Source organism: Vanacampus margaritifer, chromosome 15 (assembly GCF_051991255.1).
Source record: "Vanacampus margaritifer isolate UIUO_Vmar chromosome 15, RoL_Vmar_1.0, whole genome shotgun sequence".
Classification (NCBI taxonomy): domain Eukaryota; kingdom Metazoa; phylum Chordata; class Actinopteri; order Syngnathiformes; family Syngnathidae; genus Vanacampus; species Vanacampus margaritifer.
In genome coordinates this window covers 18,704,975-18,719,201 of record NC_135446.1, presented here as the reverse complement: position 1 = coordinate 18,719,201, position 14,227 = coordinate 18,704,975, and the positions used below count along the sequence as shown (strand labels likewise).

The window sequence follows — 14,227 nt, the reverse complement described above, 5'->3', positions numbered from 1 at the left end:
TCTGCATTACACAAAATACAAAAATTAAACGCCAAATATAGGTTTGTGACTAGTAAACAAAACTTATTCAATTGGAACACAAATAGATAAACATATATTCACATTTGAACAAATCTATATTCATATTTTTCTTATGGTTCTAACATATACTACACTACATGTTCTATCAAGTGTGGGTCACAGAGTATTTATATTATCAAGGTAGTTGTGTAATAAAAATGGTTTGAATAGGAAAATTGTTTTTGATTTACACAATGCATCAAATGGAATTGTATTTATAGTACTAACAAGTTCATTCATATTGTAAAATGACAAGATACTCATTGCATAATACTCTCTTGAACTGAGCCGTACCATATGGAAACTGAATCCCACTGAATCAAAACGTTTCATTTCGTTTCTTGAATTGTGTCACACCCCCATATCGAGATATGTATGGTCAATTCGTCTTTAATTGGAGAGATCATCACCCTTAGCCTTGTAGTATAGTTGCTCCAAGTCACTGTATTTGTTTAGTTTTTTTTTTTTTAAATTTGGGATTAATTGATTCCATTACTTATAAAAATGATTTTTGAATGCCAATTTTATCATGAAAATGAACGAATGACTTATGGTACAAATTTTGTCCAACCCCCTTTCCACGCTAATCACATTTAGAATTGAGTTAAACTTCAGTGTTATTCTATGTATGTAGTGTAAAGAAGACTATAGTGTGGCTTGGAAAGCACTGAGCATAACTAATATTGGGATTTGGTACAAGAATGGATGTTTTTCATACATCTTTCCCTATCGTCGAGGGTGTGGCAAATTCACTACGCTATTAAGAAGAAGAATTAAAAAGAAAACCCGCTTGTCGTCCTAGATGTGGACATTCAGGGCAAATGACGGCGCTGTGGAGCCATCATGAGGAATGTCAGGGGCTCCGGAAGCAACGCCGCCCATGATTGGCCGAGGCGAGTCACGTGACTGGCTCCCAAGCGGAGTTTCCACGACAGCTGGAAGCCGAAGCGGCAACGGGCGCATCGCTTCTTCTCAAAAGAATCGTGACGAGGGGGGGGGAAAAAAAACAGGCTTCTGCTCGTCACGGCAACCCCTTCCAGAGACACCCTGGTCTGGCATGGGCGACAAGAGGAGTCCCACAAGGTAACGACGGCGGGGAGAGCGGCCTAGGCTAGTTAAACGAAGCCGTGTGGTGGGGGCAGACACTGGCGAGCGCGCGGGGGGCCGAAAAAAAGCCTTTTCTCCATGGTTTCTTCGACCCGCTTTTTGCGTGCGTGTGCTTGCGGTGGTGCGAGCGCGCGCGCGCGGCTGGCTGTTAAAACCTCATTACGGCGTTGGGATCACGGCGCGCGTTCACACGATTTCCTTCTCTAATCCTTGAGCCAGATGTGTGCCATCGATAGCCGTCGCTCGGTGCAAAGGGGCCACCTTCTCTTGTCTTCTCTTGCTGTGCCTCCCTCGCTTATTTGTCTGTGTTTGTTTTCAAGGCCGAAGCGTCAACCCAAGCCCTCCTCCGACGAGGGGTTTTGGGACTGCAGCGTGTGCACGTACAAGAACACGGCGGAGGCTTTTAAGTGCATGATGTGTGATGTCAGGAAAGGGACATCAACAAGGTAAGACCTTGGACATTTATTTCGAGTATTTGCTTGCTACTGTGGTGTCTGAAATGCGCAATATATCTCTTTGATTCTCTTTCTGGTTATTATTTACGATGACAGGGCTTAATAACATTGCAGTCTTTCTTTGAATTGTTCATCAAAGAACTAATATGAATGTTGTCCGTGTTACTTTTCGTTGTCCCAACACTTATCGGAAGCAAAATATTAGACTTTTTTTTTTTTTTTTGCAGTAATGCCATGGTATCGGTGGAAGTTGACAGCATCCAATCAGAATGCTCTGATGTCATTGCTTGTAAACGGTGATTCCCAACTTTTTTCTGAGCCACGGCACAAATTTGACATTCACACCGCCAAAGAAAATTCTTGTGCGATGATTTATAAACCATAATTTCAAATGAGATGTCAAAATGTAAAATTTTGACACGTTTTTTTTATCAGTTTGCTATTGTGTTAACCCTGACCTTAGTGAGATACGAGCGCGCGTGCACACACACATCCACACATCCATCTTGCTCTATTCGATGACGGTGATGGAGGCAGGGTGTGGGGTGGAAGCTAACACACTTGGCGCCCCCTGTGCCGTCGCTGATGTGAGTGAAGTGATCCAGGAAATGAGTGTTATTCCTGCTGGACACAACAAAGGGCTGAGCGGGAGGAAATGCAACTTTAGCACAACATCAAAATATGGATGTGTGTGTGTGTGTGTGTGTGTGAGTGGGAGGGCTCGCTGTGAAAGAGTTTGTCACCGCAGCTGCCAGACAGACAGCCATAGCTTATTACTATGCAACAGCTTAATCAGCCTGCTGTCATCATACACACTCTCACGCTCAAATGCACTCAACGTGCACATTTCGCACTTGGCCGCACACACACATGCGTTCTGGTTTACGTGTGGCGAGAGGACAGTAGGGTCTCTTTATCACTTTTTCGTGGTTAACGGTGCTTTTTATTTTTATTTTTTAACCGTCCAATAGGGGTGGGAATCTTTGAATGTCTCACGATTCGTTTCGATTCCGATTTTTTGATTAAGGACGATTTTTGATTCACAATGATTTGATTGACAATGATTTTTGCTTTAATCTATAGATGTGCAAAGATTTGTAATGATCTACTCCAGTCTGACTCGCTAATGCTAATTAGCGCGCTACTCGCGGCACTTTTATCACTCAAAAGAATGGCTCCATGCCGCAAAAAAACTTTTATTGGAATAACTTGATCGTGACTTTTTCCTTCTACTCTCTAATGTGGCTACAACTTAACAGTGTATTAGACCGTGTGGAATCACACTGCCCCTAAGTGGCCAAATCGGGTACAACATGAACAGCGCGCCCAATAAAGGCACACACAAACAAAGGGAAGACGGTATAAAATAATTAAAATAAAATCGATTTTGGGACATTTAAAATCGATTCTGAATCGTACTAAATGAGAATCGCGATTCTTATGAGAATCGATTTTTGGGCACACCGCTACCGTCCACGTTGCTGACCGCGTTTCAACATTCCGTTCATCACAAAGCCAACATCAGTGGAAGCCCGTCCACAGGTGTCTTTTCCCTGACGCTTGTCTCCCTAATGGCGATCAGATTTTTGGTCTAAGGGCCACTCCAGGTTCCCACGAGTGATGGTGTGTCCCCAAAAACGTGATGAACACAAATGCACGAACACAGACAGTCCTGATTAGCAGAGGACAAACGCATGCTCTTGTGGACACCGCTGGGAACTTACAGGGGTGTGTGTGCGGGGGCGGCGCCACTAAATCATAGTCGTACGCGTTGGCCGCTGAAACGTTGGCGCCTTGGCTTGCCAACACTGCGGCAAAGATGGTCGCACAGGTGGTCGCTGCCGTTAATGAGCGTACAAAATAGACGAGCGGATTGCTGGGCGCGATGGTAAAGGGCAAACAACACGCAGCATACAAATGCAAGATGGAGATGGCTCCCTCGCTGCTTACTAAACAAGTGTGACAGAGCTGTAAATGTGAAAATTAGTGTGGCTTAACTGTTAGAATTGCTTCTCAGTTTGATGCAGTGCCAACCATTGGAACAAAGAAATCATGTCTTCAATCAGTGCTGTCAAGTTTGTTGTCAAAGGCCACATCATAGTTGTGGTTGCGTTCAAGGGGTCAGTTATGACGGTGAAAGCATGACAGTGAAGTGAACCCCCCTTACGCCACACTAAAGCTTAGTAAAACATGTTCAAATGTATTAAAACACACTATTAATAGTATTGCTTAGCATCTATCATCACACGCTCTCCAAATAAGATCCAAAGTATGCTTGCTTCAAGTGGTTTGTCACTCCTAGTGGAAGTTTACTGTAAAACTGACAAATGTGAGCAAAACAAAATAATTAAACGTTGTATTTTTAAACCCCAAAATGTAATTTTGTCTAATAAAAGTCCACTAGCCGAATGGTAACATGGCCATTTGAATTTGAAGTGTGCTTTGGGTCATTGTTGTGCTGAAAGATGAAAAGCCTCCTAAAACAGCTGAACTTAAGGAAATTGAGATTTATGCTTAAGCAGTCACTTTTAACTCATTCACTCCCAGCCATTTTCACTGAAGCAACCCCCTTCGCTCCCGGCTGTTTTACTGGCTTTTGACTGATTTTGCAAGGCCCACAGAATATTGTGTTCTATTGCTATCAAAACATCAAAAGAAAGATTAGAGTCTCTTCTTACATCAGGAAAGAAAAAAGTATATTTCTGTCTGTTTTCCGTTTTGCAGCATTAGACTATAACTAAGTTTTATCATCATTCACAAATCTGTTTAAAACAGTGGGGTTGATCTCTTATACTTTGCTGCCACCTGCTGGCCGTTTTTGTAATAACTACCATTGCTTTAAGCTTTCTCTTCAGTTCAGAAGCTTCATCAAAGCTTTCTGTATGCTCTAGCATTTAAAAAAAAAAACCTCTAAAAACGTATAAATACGTTTTTGGGACCATGATAATATTTAAAATAGAACACATTTATATGTTTTTGGGAGCAAATGAGTTAATGGTAGCTGTTTTTTTGCCGACCCCCATTTAACAAGCGTTTAAATGCGATTGGTTAATTCAGTCCCCTCTCAAAGTTTTCAATTTTTTTTAAATGTTTGTCAAATGAATTGTGGGAAAAGTTTTAAAATTATTTGTTTCGGTCAAATTTTTATATCACAAGAACCTGGCAGTTGAACAGGGGTGTGTAGACTTTTATATCCACTGAAGCTCGGGTTAGTAAATGTATAAATCGTTTGGTGTGTAACGGTATGCCACAAAATCAGGGCTCGCCACATACCTTAGTTTCAAGTTATTAAGTCAGTTCATAGTGGGTAAAATAAGGGAACTAATCCGCTTATATTTTGTGTAAACCAAAAAAAGATTGAATGACATTTAAAAGGAAACAGCTTCAATCTTGTATGAAAGTGCTATGTCAATTGTTTGTTTACTTTTTCAGAAACGAACAATGCAGTTAAACGTGAATTATTGTTTAATATTTCACGGCTAGGCGAGTGCCAACACCAGGTAGATGGCAGCCGGTACCAATATCGGGTTACGATCAAGAATTAGAAATGAGTGATTTGAAGAATAGGAAATTACTTTAATTTTATGTCATTTTAAGAAAAATGCTATATTAGGATATACTGTATAGATCTTTCTTTAAAATAATCCTATTTTTTTATTTATTTTTGTATTTGTATTTTTTAATAATCCTATTATATAATGATATGAATCCTATTCGTTTCCCCCTCTGGCCTCTGCTACTTTTTCTTCTTCTTTCTCCAACACCTCTCACCTCACACTCTCCGCTTTCCGTGTTTGCTCTCTCACCGGAGTTCAACTTAACCCAGGGCGTCCTACGCTGACAGGCGGACTGATATACAGCTTTCATCAGTGCTGCATAAACAAGCGGCAACCTTTTTCTTTCAGCACATGTGGAAGGCGTGTCATCTGCTTGCACACAATTGGCTTTGACCGCAGAATAGAGACGCTGAATAGACTACGATTAATCATAATTGAAGGCTAACGTGGGCGGATACCATATCATACCAATCTCCATGTAAATAAGACTTGATAAAGTAACACATGATGTGTGTTTGTTAGCGCCGATCTCGCAGGTCAAACAGACTTTGTACGGCCGAGCCATGTTTGTTCTGCCGCTTTTCCCTGATCACGCCCTTCAGGTTACAGCCTTCCGTGCCCATGCCGCATACAAATAGTGAATGTACACCGGTGATGGGATGGGGTGGGGGGGGTGACAATGAAGCGTGCCGTGGGCACGTCACCAAGGCTCAAGATTACGGCTACGTGATAAGCCTGTAATTATGGCGCTGACACTGATGCATGACATTCAGCTCTGAGCAGGAGTCAGGAGGGGAGAATGTGGCGGTGTGGCTAGCGGGCTGTCGAAAAGGTGTCATAAACCACGGGACGCGACAAGCCATCTGTACTTCCCCCCCTAACACACACACACATGCGCAATCATACACGCACCATGCTAGCATGTAGAGGCGGGAAGAGGCATTAATCATCAGGTTGGATGAGCTCCCAGGAGCGAGCCTCACTACCTGCTATTAGAAAGCGCACGAGCGGGTCCTGACACACGGACGCCCACACCCGAGTGGAGAATGTGCGACGGAGCATAAAATAAGCTATTTCGCAACAATCATCACAGAGCTGAGGTGAATGTCGTAGTATCGGTCATGTGGGCTTGTTTGTTCAATCGCACAAAGCCCTTTTTTTTTTTTTTTTTAGCACACAATGAAACCATCCATAGACTCTCAAATACTTAGCTAGAGCCGCTATTGTGGATGCACTATATCCTGTCACAGTGCGCAGATTGGTGGGGAAGAAAGTCACATGTCTTCTAATTTCAAGCAAGTCCCAAATTACTGAGGCAAAAATCAAGCAAGTCAAATTTCCGCTAAATATCAAGCAAGTCGAATCAAGCCGTATAATCAGTCACAACCTGCTGTATCTTTGCACATTTGCCACTTTGCTCTCAGTATCTGTCCTTGTTAATGTGCAAACATATTCACAATCACAGTTTTTAATGCTTCCAAAACAGTGTCTGTATTGTCGAATACCTAATTGTCCTCTCAATTATAACAATAGTTTTTGGATTCCGCCAACCTCATTAGTTTTGTTCCGATATTATGCAGGTCCCGCCCCGTTTTGCCCTTGATGAAGACTAGCGATTGAACTTGGTGAAATGTATTGTATATTTAAAGGGGAAGTCAACGCAAATTTTTGGGACAACCCGCTAGTCTAAATACAATATTCTCGTTAATATTGTGTTAGTGGAATACGAATAAAGCAGCAAATTTAAGCAGTTTTTATCAATATCAGAAGGCGTCCATTTTGCCACTTGCTGTCGAGTGACAATGACATGACAGTTGCTCAGGTTTTAGGTAGCAATCAATCACAGCTCAGCTTCAGAAAAAAAAAGGTGAGCTGTGATTGGTGGTTGACAGCAAGTGGCAAAATGGCCGCCCCCCTGAGGTGGATAAAAACAACTGGATTTTGCTGCTTAACTCATATTCCACAAATGTAATATTAATCAGAATGTCATGTTTAGACTAGTGAGGTCACATATAACATTGATGGTCAAGAAATTCCCCTTTAACCGTTAATTTTGAAAATTTGGTCAAGCTTCTCCCGCTAGCCACACGTTAGCCGCTGCAGCGAGTTCTTGCTAGCCACTCTTGCTTGCTCACTCCAAATAATAATTGGTGGTATTTTTGGTAGCCTTGCGAAGTGTGGTCTCTGGTGCGCTTCAAAATCGTTGCATTCTATTAGTTCACTAGTAAATGGCACTAAATAATACACACTAACCACGGTGGATGTACGCAGAGACGCCTTGCCGGATTTCTGCCGGTCATGAAATCTTCAACATTCAGGTACATACACTCAACTGAATTTCTCACAATCAATACAATAATCTCATAGGTTATACCCAAGATAAGTGATCCTTAGTACATCACAGTTCGGTATACACCTGTCCATGACCTAAATAAATCAAAGTATGTTATTAACTAGATATCTGTGGTCATTTTTTGTCCAGCCAGATGTTGGAAGTGTGCAAGGACGTCCGGTGCGTCGGTGAGCTCGAGGAGTGTGAGAGTGCGAAACATTCGGTGGCGTGTAAGTGTGTATATGTGCACGCAAGAATGTGTTTATGACATTGGCTAGGGGTTAACCAGAGTTCCCCTGCGGGATACGACAAGTTAAAAGAGGATTTAAAGGTGTGAATGACAGTTGATAGCGAGATTTATACTGATTAGACTAGTGGTTCTTAACCTGGGTTTGATCGAGCCCAAGGGCCCAAATGATTCGTGATGATAGGCCCTGCAGGTGATCACCATACATTACTTGGCCCATCTCGTGCTCCGTAGTAGACTTGTGGCTGTTGTGATGGTACGTCATGTGATATCGTACTTTTTAATAAATAGGCCGACCAAAAACAGAAAGTGGTCAGACGAATATGTGCAATATGAATTCAAATGTATAACGGAACATATGGTGTTCCACAGAGTTCAATTTTGAGGCCTCTATTGTTTTCATTGACTCTACTAAATACAGAGTTCTGCAAGATTTACAATGCCAAATTGAGCAATTATAATCTAGCACAACTAGCTAATTAGCTAATTGAAGCTAATTTCCTTTAGCTGCAAGGAGAAGGGGATTAATGAAAAAGCTACTCTGCCTGTTTATGTTGTTCACCAGTAAAGGTAAACCCTATACCAAAAGTTGGCTTTCCATCCACTCATTCTTATGCGAATTTTCAAGAAATGCGAAAATAAAGCTGAATGGAAACGCTAGAAATTCGAAAAAATGTTTTTACGCTCGAATGGGGTGGATTTTGGAGCGTATCGAAAAAAGAAAAATGTGAATTTTGGCTATGGAAACAGGTTTTGCGAATAATCGCTAGCAAGACCGGAAACATGTCGTTCAATACGTCACACGTACGTTTGTCGTCACAAAGCAATGTCGGCTGATAAAGTAAGGTATGTTTGGGGGGGCGAAACTGAAATATTTTTGTAATCAATTAAAGAAGCGAATATTAATGCTATTTTAGATGGAAAACAGCAAAGAATACGGTTTATCAAGAATTGAAAAAAAAAAGAAAACTCTTATGACGTCAACGCACGGTGCAGTCGCTTCCGGGTCTTCTTCTTCTTCATTTAAATTACTGGCGGATCACATCTCTATGGTGTATACCGCCACCTACAGCGGCGGAGTCCTCTCTCAATATTCGCAAAAGAAGAACAGATGGACGTTTTGCACATTTTAAGTACATTCGCTTAAACAAATTGAAATAATTGGATGGAAACCTGGCTATTGTCTTGAATTTGAAAAAATAATAATTTTTTTAATACATAATGGTTTGGTGAATGTGCATAGAAAACTGGTAAGTTCAGTACCTCCAATTAGGTTAAGAACTAGTGGATTAGACTCTCATGGCCACTAAACATGTACTATATATAAAGCTGCATAAAATGTTCATTGTATCTCTATTGAGCTTTTTCCACATTGTGAAATCAATGGACTCATTGCACACACAATCCCAAGGCCTAAGTGCAACGATAATAACCGTTTGATAGGGTTAACAGACGCCCCTCTGTTTAGATGTGCCGTGCTAATATTAGATTGGCCGTCTCCTCTTTCACCTCCGGGTTATTGAACGAGCAAAATGGGCGCGATTCTGTTTCCACAGCAAAACAATATAATGAGGCGAGTAGAATACGCAGTATGTTTGTCATATTTCAGTCTGGCGAAGCATCTTTGAATTCAATCAGAAAGAAGTGTTTGTCGCTTCCGGAGGAGTTGGGTTGTTTAGAGCTCGGCGAGCCGGCGCCGTTTAGCCCAAGGGCAGCAAAGACAATGTGTGTTTTGTGAGCACTCGCCGCTTGTGGCGGGCCCCACAAAACAAGCTTTGTCACTTTAGGAGGAGGATCAGGTTTGTCAAGGAGAGCAGCAGATTGCTTCATCCGCGACGGCGGCAGGGTTGGAAGAGGAAGGAAGCGTTTTTGGGGGGGTTTGCGCTGGCTTTATTTAAAAGGTGTCAGCGGTTCCGCAGCACGGCGCTGACAAGACGGATACATTAGCGGATGACTGCGTGTCCTCTCCATCAGTTATGTAGGCCAGGAAAGTCATTTGCATTGCACTTCAACATCATCACATGTTCTTTGATGGTAAAGATACAGCAAACAAAATGATGGGGAGAGATTTTTTTTTTTTTTTTTAAAGCCGAGCACCAAATTGGGTCACCATTGAATCATTAACAACATTCATGCCCGCAGAACTCATAGCGCTGGCGTGCACATGTCGGATTTTCACAATCCATTTCTTTCAATCAACGGTGCTTTTTAAGGAGTTCACACAAAGCTTAATGCAGTCAATTTACATCTCGGGCTTGCTTTCATATCAAGCTACCATAGAGTGAACAATATCAAAAATTAATGAGCACTGTGCTCGACAGTGCATCCCATCATGCCCTTGTGCCTCACCCACGCGCACCGTCTGTGCATGCGCGCGGGGGCCATCTGCCCAAAGGTGCCTTCGAGAGTATGTATATCAATTGGCCGTTCGTTTTTAAAACACGTGGACGGCAGGTATATGCGGTGTTGCTTTTTCGACCGGTTCATATGTGTTTGTGTGCACACAAGCGGGCGCAAGATGCGTGTCGGGCCCTCTCAACAGATGGCCTTTTCAGCACACTTGCCTCTTGGCTTGGGCTCCTGCCAGCCCCTGAAACACACACATGCACACGCACACTGAAAGCAATACAGTTTCAGCCTTTGTACAAGCACCGACAACTGCCATGGATCAGTTGACTGGTGAAGGATGTTGGCCAGATAAGATTAAGATGAGTGTCTGGTCATTCATTTGATCGTTACGTTATGTGATTTCTTCTTACTAACTATATATCGAGCAAAAAGAAGAAAAGGGTCGGACGAATATGTGCAATATGAATTGGCATGTATCATGGAACGTATGGTGTGCCACAGGGTTCAATTCTGGGGCCTGTGCTGTTTTCATTGTATCTGTTGCCCTTGGCTTCCATCTGAAGAAAACAAGAAAAAAAAAACTGCTTCATTTCAGTTGGTTGGTAGGCTTTATATTCATACAACTATTTTAATGATTTGTTTAGATCGTGTCTAGATAAGTTAAATACTTTAGAATAGGGATAGACTGTGTATCGTTCGGGGTGACTTCACCAGCGAGACACATCAGTTGTGTGTTAGCATTGTTGTTGTTTTGTTGAAACATGAAACGCTGAAGTGATAAAGCCACAGATTTATATTATTATTATTCATAGTGAACGCTGAGTGCCGCAAAGTGTTTGTGTTTGTTTCTTAACAATGTGCATGGGTCAATTTGACCCGTTGTAATGTTTAATCATCAAAATATATTTTTATTAAAAAAAAGACGAACATTAAAAAACAAAGGCCAGCAGACAAAATGGAACATAAGTTTTGTGTTTTCTAGAGTTTCCAATTTGACCCACAACATAACAAGTGACCAACTCTATTGAAATAAACAGTGGTTCACATTGTAATACAAATTAATTTACTGCTTTTGTTTGTTAAAAATACATGGGAAGACGCCACTTGGAAAAAAAAAGGATCACATATTAAATCGCAATTGCAAGATTGAAGAAAAAGAACTGCATGAGATGTTTCCCCCCAAATCGTTCTGCCCTACTTGCGGATCGGAATGGATGAGAAAAATCCAGATGTCTGGTGCAACTACGCTTTTGATATATTTGTAGAGGCAGACCGTTTGCCACATTCCTTGCATGAGATTGTGCTAAATGAGGTGTCCAGTTAATGTATAAACGCTGCGTAAGCCTGGGGTGTGTACTGCAAAAGCATTGCATAATGGCTTTTGAATGTCTAAATCTTTATTCTACATGCACCAAGTGTCACCAACTGCCACTTTGAAGAACACTTTAAGTCCAACCCTCTAACCAGCCCTGGCAGCCATTATTGGCTCTTGATTACGGCGGCGCGCTAGCACGCAGCAATGTGCTCACTATGATTTTCCCTCTCATTAATCTGCCACACGTCTCTTTTCCTCCCAACCACCCTTGTCGTCCCCTCACACCCCGACCCGGCAGGAAGCCACGCCCAGTCTCCCAGCTCGTCTCGCAGCAGCAGGCCACTCAGCAGTTCGTGTTACCCTCGCAGCCCAAGAAGGAGAAGAAGGAGCGCGTCGAGCGGGAGAAGAGCGACAAGGAGCCGGCACTCAAGAAGAACAGTCACAAAAGGATGAGGTGAGCCGGCGAAGACATGCATGGATTTACTGAAGTCAAACGTCTTTCGTTTTGTTTCCAGGCCCAGGTTAAAAAACATTGACCGTAGCAGCGCCCAGCACCTGGAGGTGACGGTGGGCGACCTGACGGTCATCATCACAGACTTTAAGGAGAAGGCCCGGCCCGCGTCCACCTCGGCGTCGTCCTCCAGCGCCGCGTCATCCGCCGACCACCACAGCCAGAACGGCTCCAGCTCGGAAACCACAGAGAAGGGTCTCTCGCGCTCGTCCTCGCCTCGGGGAGAGGGCAGCTCGGTTAACGGGGAGTCCCACTGAGACCGCCCTTTCCTTCCATCTCACCCCTACCTGGCTGATTTTCTTTCATGGATAATTGCTTCTAAGTGGGAACTAGGACCCTTTTTCATGCACAGACCCATCAGATCAAAGTTGAATCAGTCACCGTCATGATTTAAGAAGTATTCCACATGACACAATCCACAAACAGGAAGCTTTTCATTTGGACAATTTCACTGCACTTGAGAGAATCCCACGCATTATGCAAAGCTTGCTCACAGACAGCTCTGATCTTACAACAGCCTTTTTTTCCCCAGGACTGTGATTACATGCTCAGACAAGCTTTGGACAGTGTGAAGTGCTCCAGGGATACATTAGCTATTTTTTGGGGGGGCTTACAGTTCCCATCTGTCACACCCCGCAACCTCAAACCCGATACTCCAAAACTTGTACTTCTTATGAACTTCTGCTATAGAATCGAGGAAGTTGTTGTTGGACTCATCCATAAAGACTGGAGGATATTATTCCATTGGAGTATGCTTGTTTGCGTTTTTTTTTTTAAATATTATTATGAAAGCCCACATTTAGGAAAAGTTTAGTATCTTGTTAAGGGTCATACCAGTGTTTTTGGTTGTGTGCGAGTTGGTGGAGGTGACGCTAATTGAACAAATTGGGTTTTGTTTGATATAAATTGTATTAATTAGGAATGAATTGTAATTGTTTTCAGTTGTGTTAATCTCAATGGGTTCAAACAAGCCGAATTGAAAGTAACTCAGGATTGACGCCCTTAGAATGAAATATACATTTCTGCACATCCTGGGACATGTCAAATCAGGTTTCAGACATGGTAAACCAGATTACACACTGGTGGAGAAAGGAACCTAACTGGACATTGATTTTCTTAGGAGTAAAATCACAGGCGCTGCACAAGTGGCAGCTCCTGCGCGACGAGCCAAGATGACGTGAATACTGTTTCTGTGGACCTCATTGTGGATAAGGCACCATGCAACGTGAAAACTTCTGGTTATTTTTTTGCAGGGCAGGTGATAGATCACAGTGGGATGAATTTCAAAAACTGTTTATACTCCATTATTTTCATGTAGCCAACTGGGGGAGTTTTAGCTGTACTAAACTCCCAGCCGAGCAATGAATAGTTATAACTACACAATTACTTATACAAACCTTTAGATTCATTCACACAGATTAATGGATATTTACATATTGTACTACCATGTTTTTGATGTGGCTGTATTATCCATCATATCAGTGTTACTGCCATGTATTTGTTTTGTTTGTTTGTTTTCCATTTTAAACAATGATTCAAAGAATTGTCACAGCATGATAAAATGTGTTATTAGTATTGTTTAGAGATAAGGTTCACAACACTAGCTGGGACTATGTGCGTGGCCCTGCGAGAACTGCTTAGAAATGTGTTACTTGGTTGTGGCAACAATGGAATGTTTTTGTCTTCTTCTTTTTTTAAACATTTTGTTTGTTGATACATTTCCTTTTGCTTTGCTCAGTTGTTATGAAATGTGTGTTTATTACATGTCTATATTAGAGAGTAAGAAAATGCCAACAAACAACTATGATATACCGTTTTACTTTTGATTTATTCTATTAAACTGCCTTTAGTTCATGCCAAACAAAAACAGCACACTATACTACATATTTGTTTTCACAAATTAGCCCCACCTGGTGAATCTTTCAATAATTACGGCTTAATACATGTGGGATAATAAAGCCCCCCCCCCCCCCCCATAAATACAGAAGTAATGCATAGTGATACTGAAGTTATGAATTCCAGCAGCCAATTTTAAATGTCAACAAACAACCTCATTTTACCTCCACTTCATTAACACGCAAATGAACATGAGGGCTGCTTGTCTAAAGCCACCACCCCAATCAAAAGACAGCCATAGCCATGAATGGTTCTTTTCAGAGGTGAAATCAAATGAAAGTTGACTGAGGGGGAGGAATCAGCTTTACTTGGGTATCCCACCCTTCCCCCATTTAGGATCTTGACCTCTTGAATCTGTTGGGGTCCTTCATAAGGAGACGACAACGAATGAAGACCAA

At 42.1% G+C, this 14,227-nt stretch overlaps 2 protein-coding genes across 3 annotated transcripts in view; one reads left to right on the top strand and one right to left on the bottom strand.

Moving 5' to 3' along the window:
- The window catches only part of pphln1 (periphilin 1), a 43,120-nt gene that overhangs the window by 13,298 nt on the left and 15,595 nt on the right, over window positions 1-14,227 (bottom strand). The window lies entirely within an intron of this gene.
- On the top strand, window positions 952-13,749 carry yaf2 (YY1 associated factor 2). 2 transcript variants are annotated; one of them, XM_077544754.1, is made up of 4 exons: window positions 952-1,143; window positions 1,488-1,613; window positions 11,721-11,876; window positions 11,938-13,749. In XM_077544754.1, exons 1-4 carry the CDS (start codon window positions 1,118-1,120, stop codon window positions 12,188-12,190), a joined length of 561 nt encoding a protein of 186 aa, XP_077400880.1. In that variant the 5' UTR covers window positions 952-1,117; the 3' UTR covers window positions 12,191-13,749. The 2 variants fall into 2 exon arrangements, with proteins under 2 accessions (XP_077400880.1, XP_077400882.1); XM_077544756.1 differs by lacking the exon at window positions 952-1,143 and having other exon boundaries at window positions 1,163-1,613.